Source organism: Benincasa hispida, chromosome 2 (genome assembly GCF_027475165.1).
Source record: "Benincasa hispida cultivar pf3 chromosome 2, pf3_genome.v1.1, whole genome shotgun sequence".
NCBI classification, from domain to species: Eukaryota; Viridiplantae; Streptophyta; class Magnoliopsida; order Cucurbitales; family Cucurbitaceae; genus Benincasa; species Benincasa hispida.
Genome location: NC_143479.1, coordinates 10,928,828 through 10,943,592, shown reverse-complemented (window position 1 = coordinate 10,943,592; position 14,765 = coordinate 10,928,828). Strand labels below are relative to the sequence as shown.

The window sequence follows — 14,765 nt, the reverse complement described above, 5'->3', positions numbered from 1 at the left end:
GATCAACAGTGTTTCTCAACTTCTTTTCAAATTCTAGTCTTTATCTTTTTAGTGTTACAGTGCTAATATGAATCTCTTGGTCTTGGCTTTTATAATTTCACCTCCTCCCCAAAAAAAAAAAAAAAAAAAAAAAAAAAAAAAAAAAAAAAAAAAAAAAATCTATTTCATCTCTAAATTTTAGATCTTGTTTCTATTTAGTCTTTAAGTTTCAAAATATTACACTTTTAGTTCTTAATTTTTTTAATTTGATTTCATTTAGTGTCTAGGTTTCAAAATGTTACAATTTTACCTCGAGACTTGATTTTGTTTTAATTTGGTCTCTAGGTCCCAAGATTTACACTTTTAACCTCGATTTTTTTTTTTACTAAATACTCACTTTTAATCTTTAGTGTCAAAATTTACTAATTAATTAAAAGAATTAAAAAAATTAAAAGAATTATAATGGATTAAGTTTCACTACTTTTCATCACTATTAAAATAAATTTAAAAATTTTTATTTCATTATTATTTTAAATTAATTAATAGACATTAATGTCAAAGACTGAAGTGACTATCTACTAAAAAAAATCAAGATTAAAAGTTTAAATCTTGAAACATAAGAATCAAATTGAAACAAAACTCAAAACTCAAATCTCAAGAATAGAATATTATAACATTTTAGAACTTAATGGACAAAATTAAAATTAAACTCAAAACTAAAAGACTAAAAGTGTAACGTTTTGAAATCTAAGGATTAAATAGAAGAAACTACATCCAAAACTTAAGGATCAAAAAGGTATTTTGTAGTCACTTGTCTATAGTGCATCTGGCTGGAACGAAAAAAATAGAACATTTCAAAATGAAGAAAAAGCTTTTGGTCACCTTTGGGAAGACATACTATCTTGCTACTCAATGGAGCTCTAGATCCAAGCTTTTTTGTAATTATGATGCATCTCGTATTTCTCTTAATTAGAAGACTTTTCTCTAACTTCTCCTCTATTACGAACTTTGAGCTTCCTTTAGCTCCCCCTTGTATATATTTTCCAAGTAATACATCACTCTTGGAATCGGGGCGTGATGCGGGTGCTAAAACTGTGTCAACCCAATTGAGATAACTAAGTGTGCCTTTTGATCGCTCAACTTCTAGTATATATTTTTTTTAAAAAAAAAAGGAAAAGAAAAGAAAAAGCGCCAATTTCTTTTCTTTTTTTTTTTCATGGCCTAAATATCTAAAACAGTGAGTAAAAGTTTGGTTGGTCTCATTGGCTTTCTACATTATAAACTGGTGGCTGTTTGTCATCCCATGAATGGGGTTTTCAGTTTTCTTTTTTATATTTCAATTTGTTCGCCTACCTTTACACTGTTTTCATCTCCCCCATCACACAAGTTCCAGACTTTACAGTAAAAAGGAAGGAAAAAAAAAAAAAAAAAAAAAAAAAAAACCCTACAGCAGTCATATTCACAGTAAAAGCTTCTCTTCCTTCTGTACTTTACGTTATTGTGCTTCATTATTATCTTTTTTATTTTTGGGCTGATCAGAGTTTGCTTTTTGTTTGTATATTAATGAAAGTTATCCTTTAGGGAAAATAAAAGTTTATGATGACACTGCAAATTTTTCTGCATGGATTAAGCATTTCATATTAATTGGCTTTACTGAAAATAAAAGCTTTGGATCTTTGTACCATACATCCATCTATCCATCTCCTACACCTCATAAACAACTAAATTTAAAGGTCCAATTACAAATTCCATCCTATCATTTGATTTAGTCCCTAATTTTTTAAAATTTTGTTTCAGTTTAGTCTTTTTTTTTTTTAATCAAAATTTGGAGTGAAAAAAAGTTTGACAAACGGTTATGAAAAGAGTTTTTGATAAAGAGGATTTTTTTTAAAAAAAAATGAAGAATAAAGTTTCAGAAAATATTTTGATAAAGAGAGGTTTTTTTCCCTAAAAAAAGGAAGAAAAATAGTATGAAAAAATATTTTGGAAAAAGTTCCTGAAAATGATTTTTTAAAATTTGAAAAAAAAAAAAGTTTAAGAAAATATTTTGAGAAGTTTAATGATACTATTCCAAAAAAACTTTTGAAAAAAAAAAAGTTTGAGAAAATGTTTTGAAAAGAGTATGTGAAAAAAAAAGTTTCAATCTAAGTCCTTTTTAATTTTAAAATTTTGAAGTATTCAGATCTCATAATCAATATTGTTTAGTTGGCTGCGGATTAGGGTTTTTGAGTGGTAAAAAGTTAAAGAGGGTGAGGTTCAACCAAAGACCAAATTGAAATTTCTAGAGCTTTAGGACCAAATGGAAACCTAGTCCAATAAAGTATCTTTTTTTTGGGTGCGATCATACCCATAATACTAATGCATTCGATCCCATCAAAATTCTTTTGTTAAGTGTGTGTGGACAAGAATAGTACTAAGTTGAGGTGACCACTTGAAATGTCTTCGTATTGCACCTCTTTTCTAATACATGTGTCAACCTAATCGAGATGTTTAAGTTCACCTACTAATCCCTCTATCCTTTAGTTTTTTGTTAAAAAAAAAAAAAACAAATCCATAGTTTAATCAAACTTTAATTTTATTCTAAAGTAGGATAAGGTAGGTCAATCATTTCTTCTTTCTAAAAAATGATTAATTGACAATTTATGAAATTTAACTGGACAACAAATTAAAACTTATAGAATAACTATAGGAACTAAAGTCATGAAGTTGAAACTTATTCTAAAGCAAGATAAAGTAGGTCAAGCATTTTTCTATTCTCATGAACAAAGAAAGACTAAAAGAACCAGAAGAATCAAGAGGCTACTAACCTTCCCAAAAAAGACTAGGGTTAGGGTTTGATTCCTTAATTTTTAAACAAATAAATAAAAAGTTTTTAAAAAAGACATGTTGAAAAATGAGACAGAATAAGGTGTGATTTTGTGATTACACAAAATCACCTCTCTCTCTCTTTTCTTTTTTAAGCTATGGCACCTCTTTTATCGCTCTTTATTGGATGACTTTCCTATAGTCGGTAACTTTGCACATTTGAACTTCTCTCTAGCTCCTCTTTTGTAGTACTCCTTTATGATTATGCACTACTTTTTATTTTTGGGGTATGATGAGGATGTTATTGCACCATAAGAATTTTGGACTTTAATGTCGGTTGAAAAAAAGTGAAATTTGATGTATAATGTCGGTTTTAAAAAAATAGATCTTTAATGTCAGTTTTAAATCGACATTGAAGATAGACTACAATGTTGGTTTAAACCCAACATTAAAGGTCTCTCAATTGGTGTGTCAGTCTGGTTGAGATACTTTGGTGCGACTACTGATCCCATCTACCTCTAATACATTTATTAAAAAAAGTGTGGTTTTGTGATTGAAGATAAAGATATAGTAAGAAATGATCAAGGAAGATCTCATGAGACATGAAAAGAACTAAAAGAAAGAGGGAAGTTTCTTTAGGGTTGTGAGAACAAATTGGCAGTACACTACACACAGAACATTCATCATCAGAAGACACTGAATTAACACCCTCTCTCTTTATTTCTACAAAAATTACAATTAATACAATACCCTCTCTATATTTCTGTTTTCTCTCCACTTTTATTTTGTCAGTCCAGAAGCAAAGCCACTCACACAAACAACACACAACCCCTAAATTTTAAACAGCAATACAGGATGCACTAAGTCTCATGATCTTCTTTCTTTACACACAAAAAAATAATTGCCAGTGATAATTTTTAATTGGGTGCAGTAGAGATACACAACAACATAATAGTCTTTTTCAATTTCAAAATTATTATTATTATTTTAGAAAAAAGGGGGAAAAGAATACTAAAAGTAAAAGTGTTTATTGTACTCTGTTTTCTCTTACCCACGCACGCACACAAGGACACTGATCTGAGTGTCTGAATCGTATCTGGATTTGGGTCCGCCCCACATCCATTGTCCTCCAATTCATCGCCTCCACATCCCCATTTATTCCTTTCCTATTCAATTTAATCACATCCCATATCTAATTTTCTATTTTTAAACCAACTAAATCAAATACTTTGACCTATTAAGAAGAATTTGTCACTTGTGACCCATTATGATAAGACAAATGTGTGCGATATACATTCGAAAAATGAATATAGAGAAAAGACTCCAAATTAAGAGTTATAGTAGGTGCATCATAATTACAAAAAAAAAAAAAATAGAAGATTTTTTAGACCAAAGAGCCGTCAAGAGAGTGGTGATATCACTTTTGGGTTTGAGGTATGATAAAGGTACTAATAACATATATCTCGATGTACCTTCTGATCTGTCTTTCCTCTAGTTTCTTGTTAAAAAAAATGTGTGAGATACACAAAATGAATGCAACCTACAATACACCTAAATATTTTTTCTAACTAATATTTATCAAAAGCAACTGTTCATCGCTATTATGGCGAAATCGTTTATGAAGGAGAAATCCACCAATCAACAATTTTATATCTTATTAACCTTTGTTTGGAGTGCAAGTTTTTGAAGTCTGGGTTACAGGTTAAGTAGCCTAGGAATGAAATATATATTATAAATCTTTAGTTTGCGAAATGTTTTATTATATTTAATCACTGGTTACATTTTATATTAGTTTAAATTTGTCATTTTAATGATATTATAATATGGTTAAGTTTAAAACAAACTAAAAAAATTAGAAGATTTTTGAAATAGAGATTTTGACTAAAATTATAATTTTATTTAATCTATTTTCTTAATAATTTGATATTTTAATTTTACTAGATTTTGAAATAAAATTTCTTAGACTTTTCTCACTTTAACTAATTTGAAAATGATCGACTTTTTTTTACCATAATACGCTAACTTATAATTGAAATAGACTAGTATTTTAATATTAAATTCAATTATTGAAAAACTATAATTTTTTTTTATCAAATTACATTTGAGAAATAGAAAATCATAATTTTATAGTTTTAATTTTTAGTTGGTCACTAACTTATTTTAAACATTTTAAATCTTTAGGTTTAGAAAATGATTCTAAGTTTTGGAGGTAGTTAAATTGCCAACAAAAAAATGAAAATGTCATCAAATTAAATTAGTACTTTTTATACATATAGCCTAAATGAATATACCTAATTATACCATTGCGGTCTAATGGTGTGTTTGAAATGACTTAAAATTAAAAATATCTTTCAAAAATTCATTTTTATCTTTTGATAAAAATTCCTTAAAATAAAAAACACACATATATTTGGCAACTCTTTCTTAAAAGTGTTTTTATATACAAATTTGTTTAGTTTGTTATATATTAAAAGTGTTTTTATTAATGTTTTTCAAGGTTGGCTGGTGGGGGTCTCTGGAAGTAACAATTGGAGGTTGATTGACGAAGTTGGTAGCTAAAATTTCGCTGGGAGTAAGGGGAGTCACCAGAGGTTGGTCGGTGATGGTCGGAGTTGGCTGGAGGTGGTGGCTGAAGGTTAGCCAATGACGATCACTAAGGTGGTGGGCGGAGTTCGCGGGCGACGGTCGCCAGAGTTGGCCAATGATGGTTGTTAAAGGTGGCGTCCGAAGATTGGCCGATGTAGTTCTTAGATTAAATTAGAAGGGAAAAAGTGCAACCCATGAGTTTGAATAGTACTCATAAGAAAAGATGTAAGAAGCCAAAGTTTCTTACATCTTTAACCTCAAATAAAAGTTGGACTTAAGATTCCTAACCTATCCAATCCCAACCATTGAAACAAATACCCAACAATCCTACTCTTGTCCCCAAGGTTTCTAATGTTGTTTTTTTAAAAAAAAAAAAATGTTGGGGTTGCTTTTGAGGTCTGAAATGGGCACTGTTTTGGTTCAGAAGTTGGTCAGAGAAGAGAAGAGGGGTTTCTGATGTTTATTTTATTTTTTTCTCTTTTGTGTATGTGTGAGTGAAACTGTAGTAATTTCAGAATCCATCATCATAACCCATCAATCTTAATCTTCTACTCTGCAGAGAGAGAGAGAGAGAGAGACGTGGTAAAGAAGCAAAGAGTAGCTGAAATTTTGGCAGATACTTATAAGCCTTTCATCATAATAAGGACAAATATCATAGACAACAAAGCCTTCTATTTTTGCCCCCACCATATCATTCTTCATTTTCTTTCTTCACCCACTACAAATCATTCAATTAAGAATACTTCCCTTTCAACCACATAAATCACAACTTAGATATACTCACATTAATTTAGAGATGAATGCAACCTTTTGCTCATTCTTCTTCATTGCAAATTTAAATATTCATTTAAACCTTCTCTCATATCCCATATGTAAATTATATTATGTATATTATTTGTAACATAACATTCTAACTTTATCTAGTACCTAGAGTTGAAATATTTCTTTACCTTATATCAATTGTCCTCTTCCACATTACTCATTCAAATAGGTCTCAGCGAATGACCCTTTTATCTACAACCTCTTTTCATATTGCTCTTACAAAACCCTTCATTTCAATCATATTCTTGTATCAAATTCACCAAATCCTACCTTAATTGTGAAAAGACTGATGTGTATACAGAATACAATTTAAAAACCAACAATTCTAAACCAATTGAATTTATATTGTATATACTCTAAGAATCAAATTCAGAAAAATGGTTACTTTGACTTTTTGAGCATGATGGAAGAATATATATTTTTTTTTTTTGTTTTTTAAACTTCTTCCAACCCCAAATTAGAAAATGTGAAATCAATCATTATTATGGAAGAATATCTTAGATTAGTACCAATCTAACTTTTGAACAAAAAAAAAAAAAAAAAGTCAATCGTGTATATATATACTATATATTAATTATTATATAATAAAAAGAATCAAACTACAACAAAATAAAGTAATTTATTTAATAATTATTTGTAGAGTCCCCTAACAATTTATTCTCACTTTTATAGAGTACTGGCTCCTACTATTAGGACTTTGAAACTTTGCACATGTTCTAGCCTCTAGCCTTAAAAAGAAGAGTTAGTTTTATCATTTATGTATGTGGTTATTCTTTAAAACTAATTTACTTTTTTCCCCCCTTTTACACATATATTAACAATATCTTAACCCATAAAGTTCAATTGATTTAAATATATATTCAAGATTCGAAATCTATCCTCTCCTTTTATTTTACATATATTTGTTTATCTTTTTTAAAAAATGTTTGAAGTTGTGACCTTTATGATGACAGCTCCATTAATAATGAAAAGTTTAAATGAAAAATATTATTTAGTTTTTTGATTGTTGAGTTTGACCCCAAATATATTTTAAATTTTGATGCAAAAGCTTGAATTTGTTAATGTTCGTAATCTTTGCACGTACTATTTGTTAATATGTAATGGTAATTGGAAGAGCATATGATTCAAAGGAGTGCTTAACCACACTCCAAGTTTTGCAATTATATTGGAAGTACTTTAAAATAGTTAGAGAATATTTATTAATTAACACAAAGGACATTGTTTGAGGAGAAAATTTGAAGTCAAATATTTGATTCCCCTTCTTCCATATTATCAAAATAATAATAATAATAATAATAAACAAAGTCAAATGTAGAGAACTAAAAATTGTAGGTTTTAATACAAACTCAGATTTTATTTTTGCAATTTGGCTTAGGAATCAAATGTGTTTCAAGGTAGGTGAAAAAGTTCACTTAAAAATCATTAAACAAAAAGTATAATATTCAAAAACAGAAAATAAAAGAATAAAATGATTATCAAATAGAGTCTAAATATCACAGTACTATACCTAACCAACTGAGAGCAGAACAATTGACAAGTCGTTCGGGAACAAACACTTCGCCCAATTCTTTTGAATCCCGGCCCCACTAATGCAAGAACTCGACGAGGATGTCCTTCCATTGATCGGTTGAGTCGACAAGAGCTCCTATTTTTTCTTTAACGAAAACGGGAAAACCAACCTCTTTTAAAGAAGGAGTCGCTCTGCCTTGATCACCGTGGCTCAGAAAGAGGGCAACTAATCAAAGTGAGTTACCACTTAGCAGAGTCCTGTGTTTTTAATAAACAGTCGCTACCCCCTGGTATGTGCCGCTTTCCTAATCAAAAGATAGGAGAGTACTATCATTTCCAATTTTCATTAACAGAAATTTAAAATTGCCAAACCAAAGAATAATTAGGTTGGATAGGTAGTTTTAAAAAATTGAAAATAGCTGAAAATATGTGTTACAAAAATGGGAAACCGAAACGAGGGTGATTTTGTCAATAACACCACTCTTGTATATTAGATCATGAAATAATGATGTTGAGCCCAAACAAGTAACATTTTGGGCTGACCATTACCCATTGGGCCCATTAATTCTTTTACCATTTAGTGGCGGATCCAAAATACTGAAGAATTTCCAATTAAAGAAAACAAATCCAGTGACAAACCATGTACATACATATTTACACAAAATACATAGGTAATATAGAGATCATATGTTTGAATTTTTCGCTACTACATGAGTAAATTAAAAGAAAATAAGTTAAAAATATTTCCACATACTAACTTAAGTTGCATACCGAAAACTCTTGGGACGGTTTGGGTGTCCAACGTGAGATGATATATCTCCACTAAGGGTGGAAACGGTCGAGCTTTCTACAAAAAAAGCGATGCGAAAACGTATTCTCTTATCTAAGCTTCTTCCCTGTGTATTCGCTCCCCCCATCGTAGATGGTTCAGCCACGCCCGGTGCCACGAAATGATTGAGAGTCAAACCGAACCAAACCGATTTATTAGTTCAAACCGAACCAACCGAACCGATCGGTTTCAAATTCGGTTTTGGCATTTTTAAAAAATCCATGTTATATTCTTTTTTAATTAAAAAGTGCTTCGATTCGGTTCGATTTTGTTCTTTAAATTAAAAGCGGTTCGGTTTTAAATTCGGTTTTACTCTTTTTTTTAAAATATATATATTAGTTAAAAACGGTTCGGTTCGGTTTCAAATTCAATTTTCAAAAATGAAACCAAACCGAACCAAATTAATTCAGTTTCAAAATTTCTTCAAACCGGGTCGAACCAAATTTTTTAGTTTCATTGATTTTTCGGTTCAGTTTGGTTTTTGCGGTTTGAATGACAACCCCTAATCTCCACATCTTATATTATCTCAATGTTTGGAGACCCATTATCCTATCTCAACAGTTTTAATTGTTTGTGAACCTATTTTCAGAACGTGTTTCATATCTCACCATCATTTTCCTTCTGTGTATCGTATATCATTTCAATGCTTGAACATACTGGATCTTACATACTATTATATTGTCCAAAAAGATATATCCTCTTTCTCTCTTAAAAAATAGCATATAATTATAAGCTGTAAAAGAGTAAATGCAAATTCCTCCAAAGTCCTAGGCCATTGTGATAAGATCTAAGCGAATTGTAAAGCTAAATGGGTTCATAGCCACACACAAAAATACTTATCAGAATGAGAATAAAATTTCATATGCAAAGATATTCATTGGTTTTAAAATCACATGGGTAATGCATTAACTAACAAGATGAATTTATAAGGAACAAGTACCCGTTTGTTGCGTTGTTTGTGCAGCCAGGCTACCGCTTTCTTTTTCTTTTTGTCACTGTCGGTTGGCCACCACAGCCCTCATCGCTACGCAAAAATCTGTGACATTCAATGAAATTGTTCTCAGAATTTATGGGCCCTCCCCTCTTCTTTTGTTATGTTGAAAATCAAACCATTTTGAAACTCTCACATTTCAATTTCAGAAATTTACTCTTCAACCCTCTTACCAATAGTTTAGGGTAAATATTAGAACCTAAAAAACACAAATACGGATACCACACAACATTGACACGAAGACATATCACTTTTTTAAAAATTTAGGGTATGGATACATTTTTTTAAAATAAGAAAATTCAAAGTCAATGATTTTTTTCATTTTTATACCTAAAAAATTAGTTTGATGTATTTCACTCTCAAATTCTATTGTCGTATCTGTTACACTTAGTATATGTAAGAAGTGTTCGATGCATGTCTACCAAATATTGGTCCGTTCTATTTTGACTTTGTACAACTAGTGGTTAACACATCTATTACACCAACAAGTGTTTAAAACGTGTTAGACCGTTGGATGCGGATATGCTAACCAAACTAAAGTGTCTATACTTCTTAGATTACAACTCAAGGATACATTTGTACGACCTATAAAACAAATCTATTCAAGTAAGGTCGTGTAGTTTAGGGTAAATACGTACCCATCATTTGGAACCTCAAAATCCATTCTTGAATTGAAGTTTGATTCCAATATAATTCACCATCACTGCAGGTCGTTTTCAGCCAAGGAATCCTATGACAAATTATAACTTAATCTTTATATGAGTTGTCGGTAACCATCCAAATTCAAATTCGTCGTTATTTAGCCTCAGAAATTTATGTCACTATATTGTAAGTTACTGGATTTAGTATTGACCATTAAAACAATCTCTTCCTTTACCAACTCATTACCATTTTCTGGGGTGGGTGGTAAGGTAGAATTTTGTAGTTGCTAAAACTGCGAGCTAAGGTATGACAAAACCCTTGAGTTTATAAGGAAAACATCTCCATTCAGAAAACCTTTTTTTAGGAAGAATCTTAAAGTAAATGGAAAGATTAGTATTTTTTTTATGATTTTATCCTGTAAATATTCTTTAGAAAACCACTAATTAAGGCCTTATTTCATTTGATTTTTTATTTTTTGTTTTTGAAAATAAAGTCTATAGGTACCCTTTCCACCTCCAATTTCTTCATTTGTTATCTACTTTTTCACCAATGGTTTAAAAAACCAAACCAAAATTTGAAAACTTAAAAAAGTAACTTTTAAAAACTTGTTTTTGTTTTGGAATTTGGCTAAGAATTCAACATTGTACTTAAAAATATGCTAATCATTGTAAAAAAAAAGGGGGGAAAGAAATGGGTTTAAAATTCAAAAACCAAAAACAAAAAACGAAATGGTTACCAAACGGGACTAAGTTTTTGCTCAAAAAGCATTTTTACACCGAGTAATAACATGTAAAGCTAAAACCAAACTTTACTTCTTTAAAACTCATGTCAAGCAGGTTCAACATGAGTTAAATTTGAAAGGGACAACATCATATTAATGTAAAAGAAGAGTCATCATCCTAGTGCCTATGGTATTACATATATAGAGTTTGTCCTTGGCTTGGCTATGGTACGTGAGGACAAGAGAAATTTACCTCTGTCATGCAACAAGTGTAAAAAGGAAAATAAAGAAAGAGAAAAGAAAAGTTGTGACATTTTTGCAATTGAGATGCATAATTGATCTGAAGGAATATTTATAGCATGGGAAAAAATGTTCCAAGTACAGCACCACTATGAATACTTTTTTCCAAGTTTCAAAGCTTGTAGGGCCTTTTAAAAAGTGCTGAAAATCTATCTACTCAAAGTTACCAAATAATATGAGTATGTGATGATTTAGTTTTTTCAAAACTTTCTCGTGTGAGTTAACACATATCAGATTCTCAATTCCAATGGGGTCACAGGTCAAATCTGTCTGTATTTTCTTGTATAAAATGACAGCCATTCACGAGCGTCATAGACGTTTCGACTAATCATTAACTCTGAGATAGAGCTAACCAAGTAGAGCAAAGGATAAGCACAGCCAATATAGGTACCCCAAATGCAGCTCTTTTATGGAGGAGCTTTTGTACAGAGTTCACATCAAAAACATCTCTCCCCCTTATTTCCTTTCTATAAGACCATCCTGAAAAATCACTCAATAACCCAGAAAGGCTGAAGAAGCAAAGCCCTTCATTAACATGGGTGTATGCTCAAGCAAAGATGGGAGTGAGATTTACGAAGATGAAGTTAAAGGATTGAAAGAAAAAATAAGGCTACTTAGAGAGGAAGTGAGGGGAGTAATGTCTGTGATGGATAAAGAGACTAAAGCCCATGAGAAAGATATGGTGGTTTTTGCATTTAAGGAGGCAGGTTGGAAAACAGAGAAAAAGAGACTCAAAGAGGAGGTTAAGATGTTGAGGAAGAAGGTAAAAGAGAGTATTACAGAGATTGAAGAAGGAAATTTTGGAGAGAAGATTGCAACAGAATGGGAAATGGAGGGAACACCAAATACAATCTTTGAGCAGATACAACAGGAAAGAGCGCGAAGAGATGAAGCCATCGAGAAATGGAAGCAACTTTATCATGCCATCAAGATTGAACTTGATGACCTAATTCAGAGGACACATAATGGTATGGCAATGAACTTATCTTAAAATCTAATTTCCCTTTTGTTTCTGAATTTTCTGTTGATTGACTTTCAACTAACAAGATTAGAGATGAGTAAAGGCTGGGAAGAAAAATCTGCATGTTTGAAAGTGATTTTGTAATTGTTGAAATCACTTTTTTCATCTTTAAAATCGATTCTATGTTTAATTTTTCATACTATTAGATTTTGAATGATTTAAAAGCATGTTTCGAGTTATTTTGAAAATGACAAAAGAATCACTCTCAAACATGTCATAAGACTACATTAGATTTTCCATCACTAACAGGAACCTAATCATTTGCTTTGACAGGAGATGGATTACATTGGGGAGCGAGTGAGAGGACAGAAGCACTTAAAACAGAATTAGAAGCAAAGGAGGAGACCATAAAAGCACTCAAAGAAGAAGTAGTTTCAATGGAGCAAGAAAAATATAAGAGGAACAGAGAAATTGACATACTGAGGCAAAGCTTAAGAATTATGACCAGTAAGAAGGAACAGCAGATAGAACCATTCCATAAATGCGTCTGTAAGTAACCTGCCATTGCCAATGAAATAGGCATGAAAACAGAATTTTCAATACCAAATTAGAATTAAGAATAAATAATGAAATGGCAATTGAACTCTTACTAGTTGTAAATGTGTCCAGGAAGGTTGTTACCTTTGCTCATTTCAAACCCAAATGTTATTCTCATTATCATTTTCTTGGCAAGGTCCAAAAGGTAAACATTTTTGTTCTTTAGACTGGGATTTTGAGAAAAGTTACAAAAGATGAAAAGAAGTTTTTAATCCTCTTTCAGTTGACGGAAAGATAATTGTGCTTATTGGTAGACAGGGATATGGCTATCATTCAACTTTGATAGTTAATCACACAGTTTAATGATAGGCTTAGATTAATTTAATGTGGTTTAATATTTAGAATAGGATGATAACTATTATAGTATTGTTCAAGTTATAGATATACTCAGTTTCACCAAACAATAATACAAGAAAATATACCTCATAAAACAATTATGTCCTAAGTTCTTATATTATCTTATTTGCATTAAGGGACGCCAGCACTATCAATAACATCCACAATCCAAATTTTGTTAAATCGTTATGAACTTAAAAACTTAAGCTAATGGTCTATGGATCAACACTTCATCATTTTCCCTCACCCATGGATTTGGAAATTCTAATATCAATACTTCACCATATCTCTTCACTTGGGTTTGAAAATAGGTAGAATGTCCAACAAGTAGAAATCAATATTAGTTGGAGCATTGAGCAGAAAATGACCCTATATGGACTTGAACACGGACCTCCTACTTTTTAAATTACCAATGAACCCGAAATCTTGATGAGTTAATGGTAAATTTAATAATATCACTACTTCAACAAATTGTGTGCACAAACTTGCAACCATCCGAATCAAATTTTCTTTGTGAGAAAAATTATGAAGGCAACTTAATACTTAGGATCAATGGGAGAAATGCTTCAACTTCTACGAGGGATATCTACTTGAAGGGAATCATAAGCAATCTAATTGCTGTGAAATATGAATGATAAAATCCATCAATGAATAAAACTATAATAGTTATTTTGGAGCATTAAGCAAAACCAAAAATACCTTCGTTGAACTTCTTGAATGGATGACTTGACCTGCCAAGGATATCGCTGAGATAAAATGATGGAACAATCAAACCAAGCTCTCGAAAATTTAAGGGATCCATTACCCATTTTATCGATAATGATAGCATTGATGGAGAAGCAAGGAACTGAAATCGCTATAATCGATGCCTGGAACTGGACGAAGAAACAGTAATGAGCCTTCGCACCATAAAATGTTGGTTTGTCTTTGGTGCAACCAGGCTCTCCTCTCCCTCTTTTATGGGAAAATTGAGTAAATAACCCATTTTCAAGGCTCAAAATAATTTTCCATTTTGCTTATCTCATCATCAAAAAGTTTACAAAGTTATCATTATTTCTTTTTTTTCTTCTTCTAATACTCTTTCTTTCTCTAATACAACCGACGAGACCATGCACCAATTCCGACGAGTCCACACAAACAGCATCGACCATCTTCTTCTCCCCTCTATTCAATTGGCATTGCAGAGTGGGACCAAACTTCAGAAAGTGAGAGTAAAAAACCGTGAACATGAGAGAAAGAGAAATAGGAGAGCGATCTGTGAGAGAAAAGGATGAGTAAGAGATCGAGAGTATAATAGCAAGAAAGTTTTTCACCGTGTGTAAGGTCCTTTTTGGTTATTTCACCCAAATTTAACTTAGCAAAAGATATTAAAAAAACTCATTTTCAAAAAATAGGGCAAATCTCACCCCAAATTTGGATTATTCCCGACGAACCCATTTTTTATTTGGACTATTAAACTTTTAATCTTATTGTTTAAAAATTTACAATATTACTCCGCAACTCTCGTAAACATTCCAAAACAATCTTTCTGATAGAAATTCAATCATTGTGGTGGAAATTCTTTAGAAGATTTTAACAATAATTGACACTTGAAAAAAGTGTGGTTGTAACCTAAAATAGAGTAGTGGTCCTAATATTCCTACAAAATTCTAAAAAATTTCTATAGAAAAAAAACTATTCGCTAAGT

The 14,765-nt window shown here is 31.1% G+C and overlaps 1 protein-coding gene across 1 annotated transcript; it reads left to right on the top strand.

The window, feature by feature from the left end:
* Positions 1-11,501: 11,501 nt before the first annotated feature.
* LOC120071454 (uncharacterized) lies at positions 11,502-12,907 on the top strand. Its single transcript, XM_039023747.2, has 2 exons — positions 11,502-12,152; positions 12,479-12,907. The coding sequence occupies exons 1-2, from the start codon at positions 11,720-11,722 to the stop codon at positions 12,700-12,702; spliced, it is 657 nt and encodes a 218-aa protein (XP_038879675.1). The 5' UTR covers positions 11,502-11,719; the 3' UTR covers positions 12,703-12,907.
* The last annotated feature ends 1,858 nt before the right edge of the window (positions 12,908-14,765 follow it).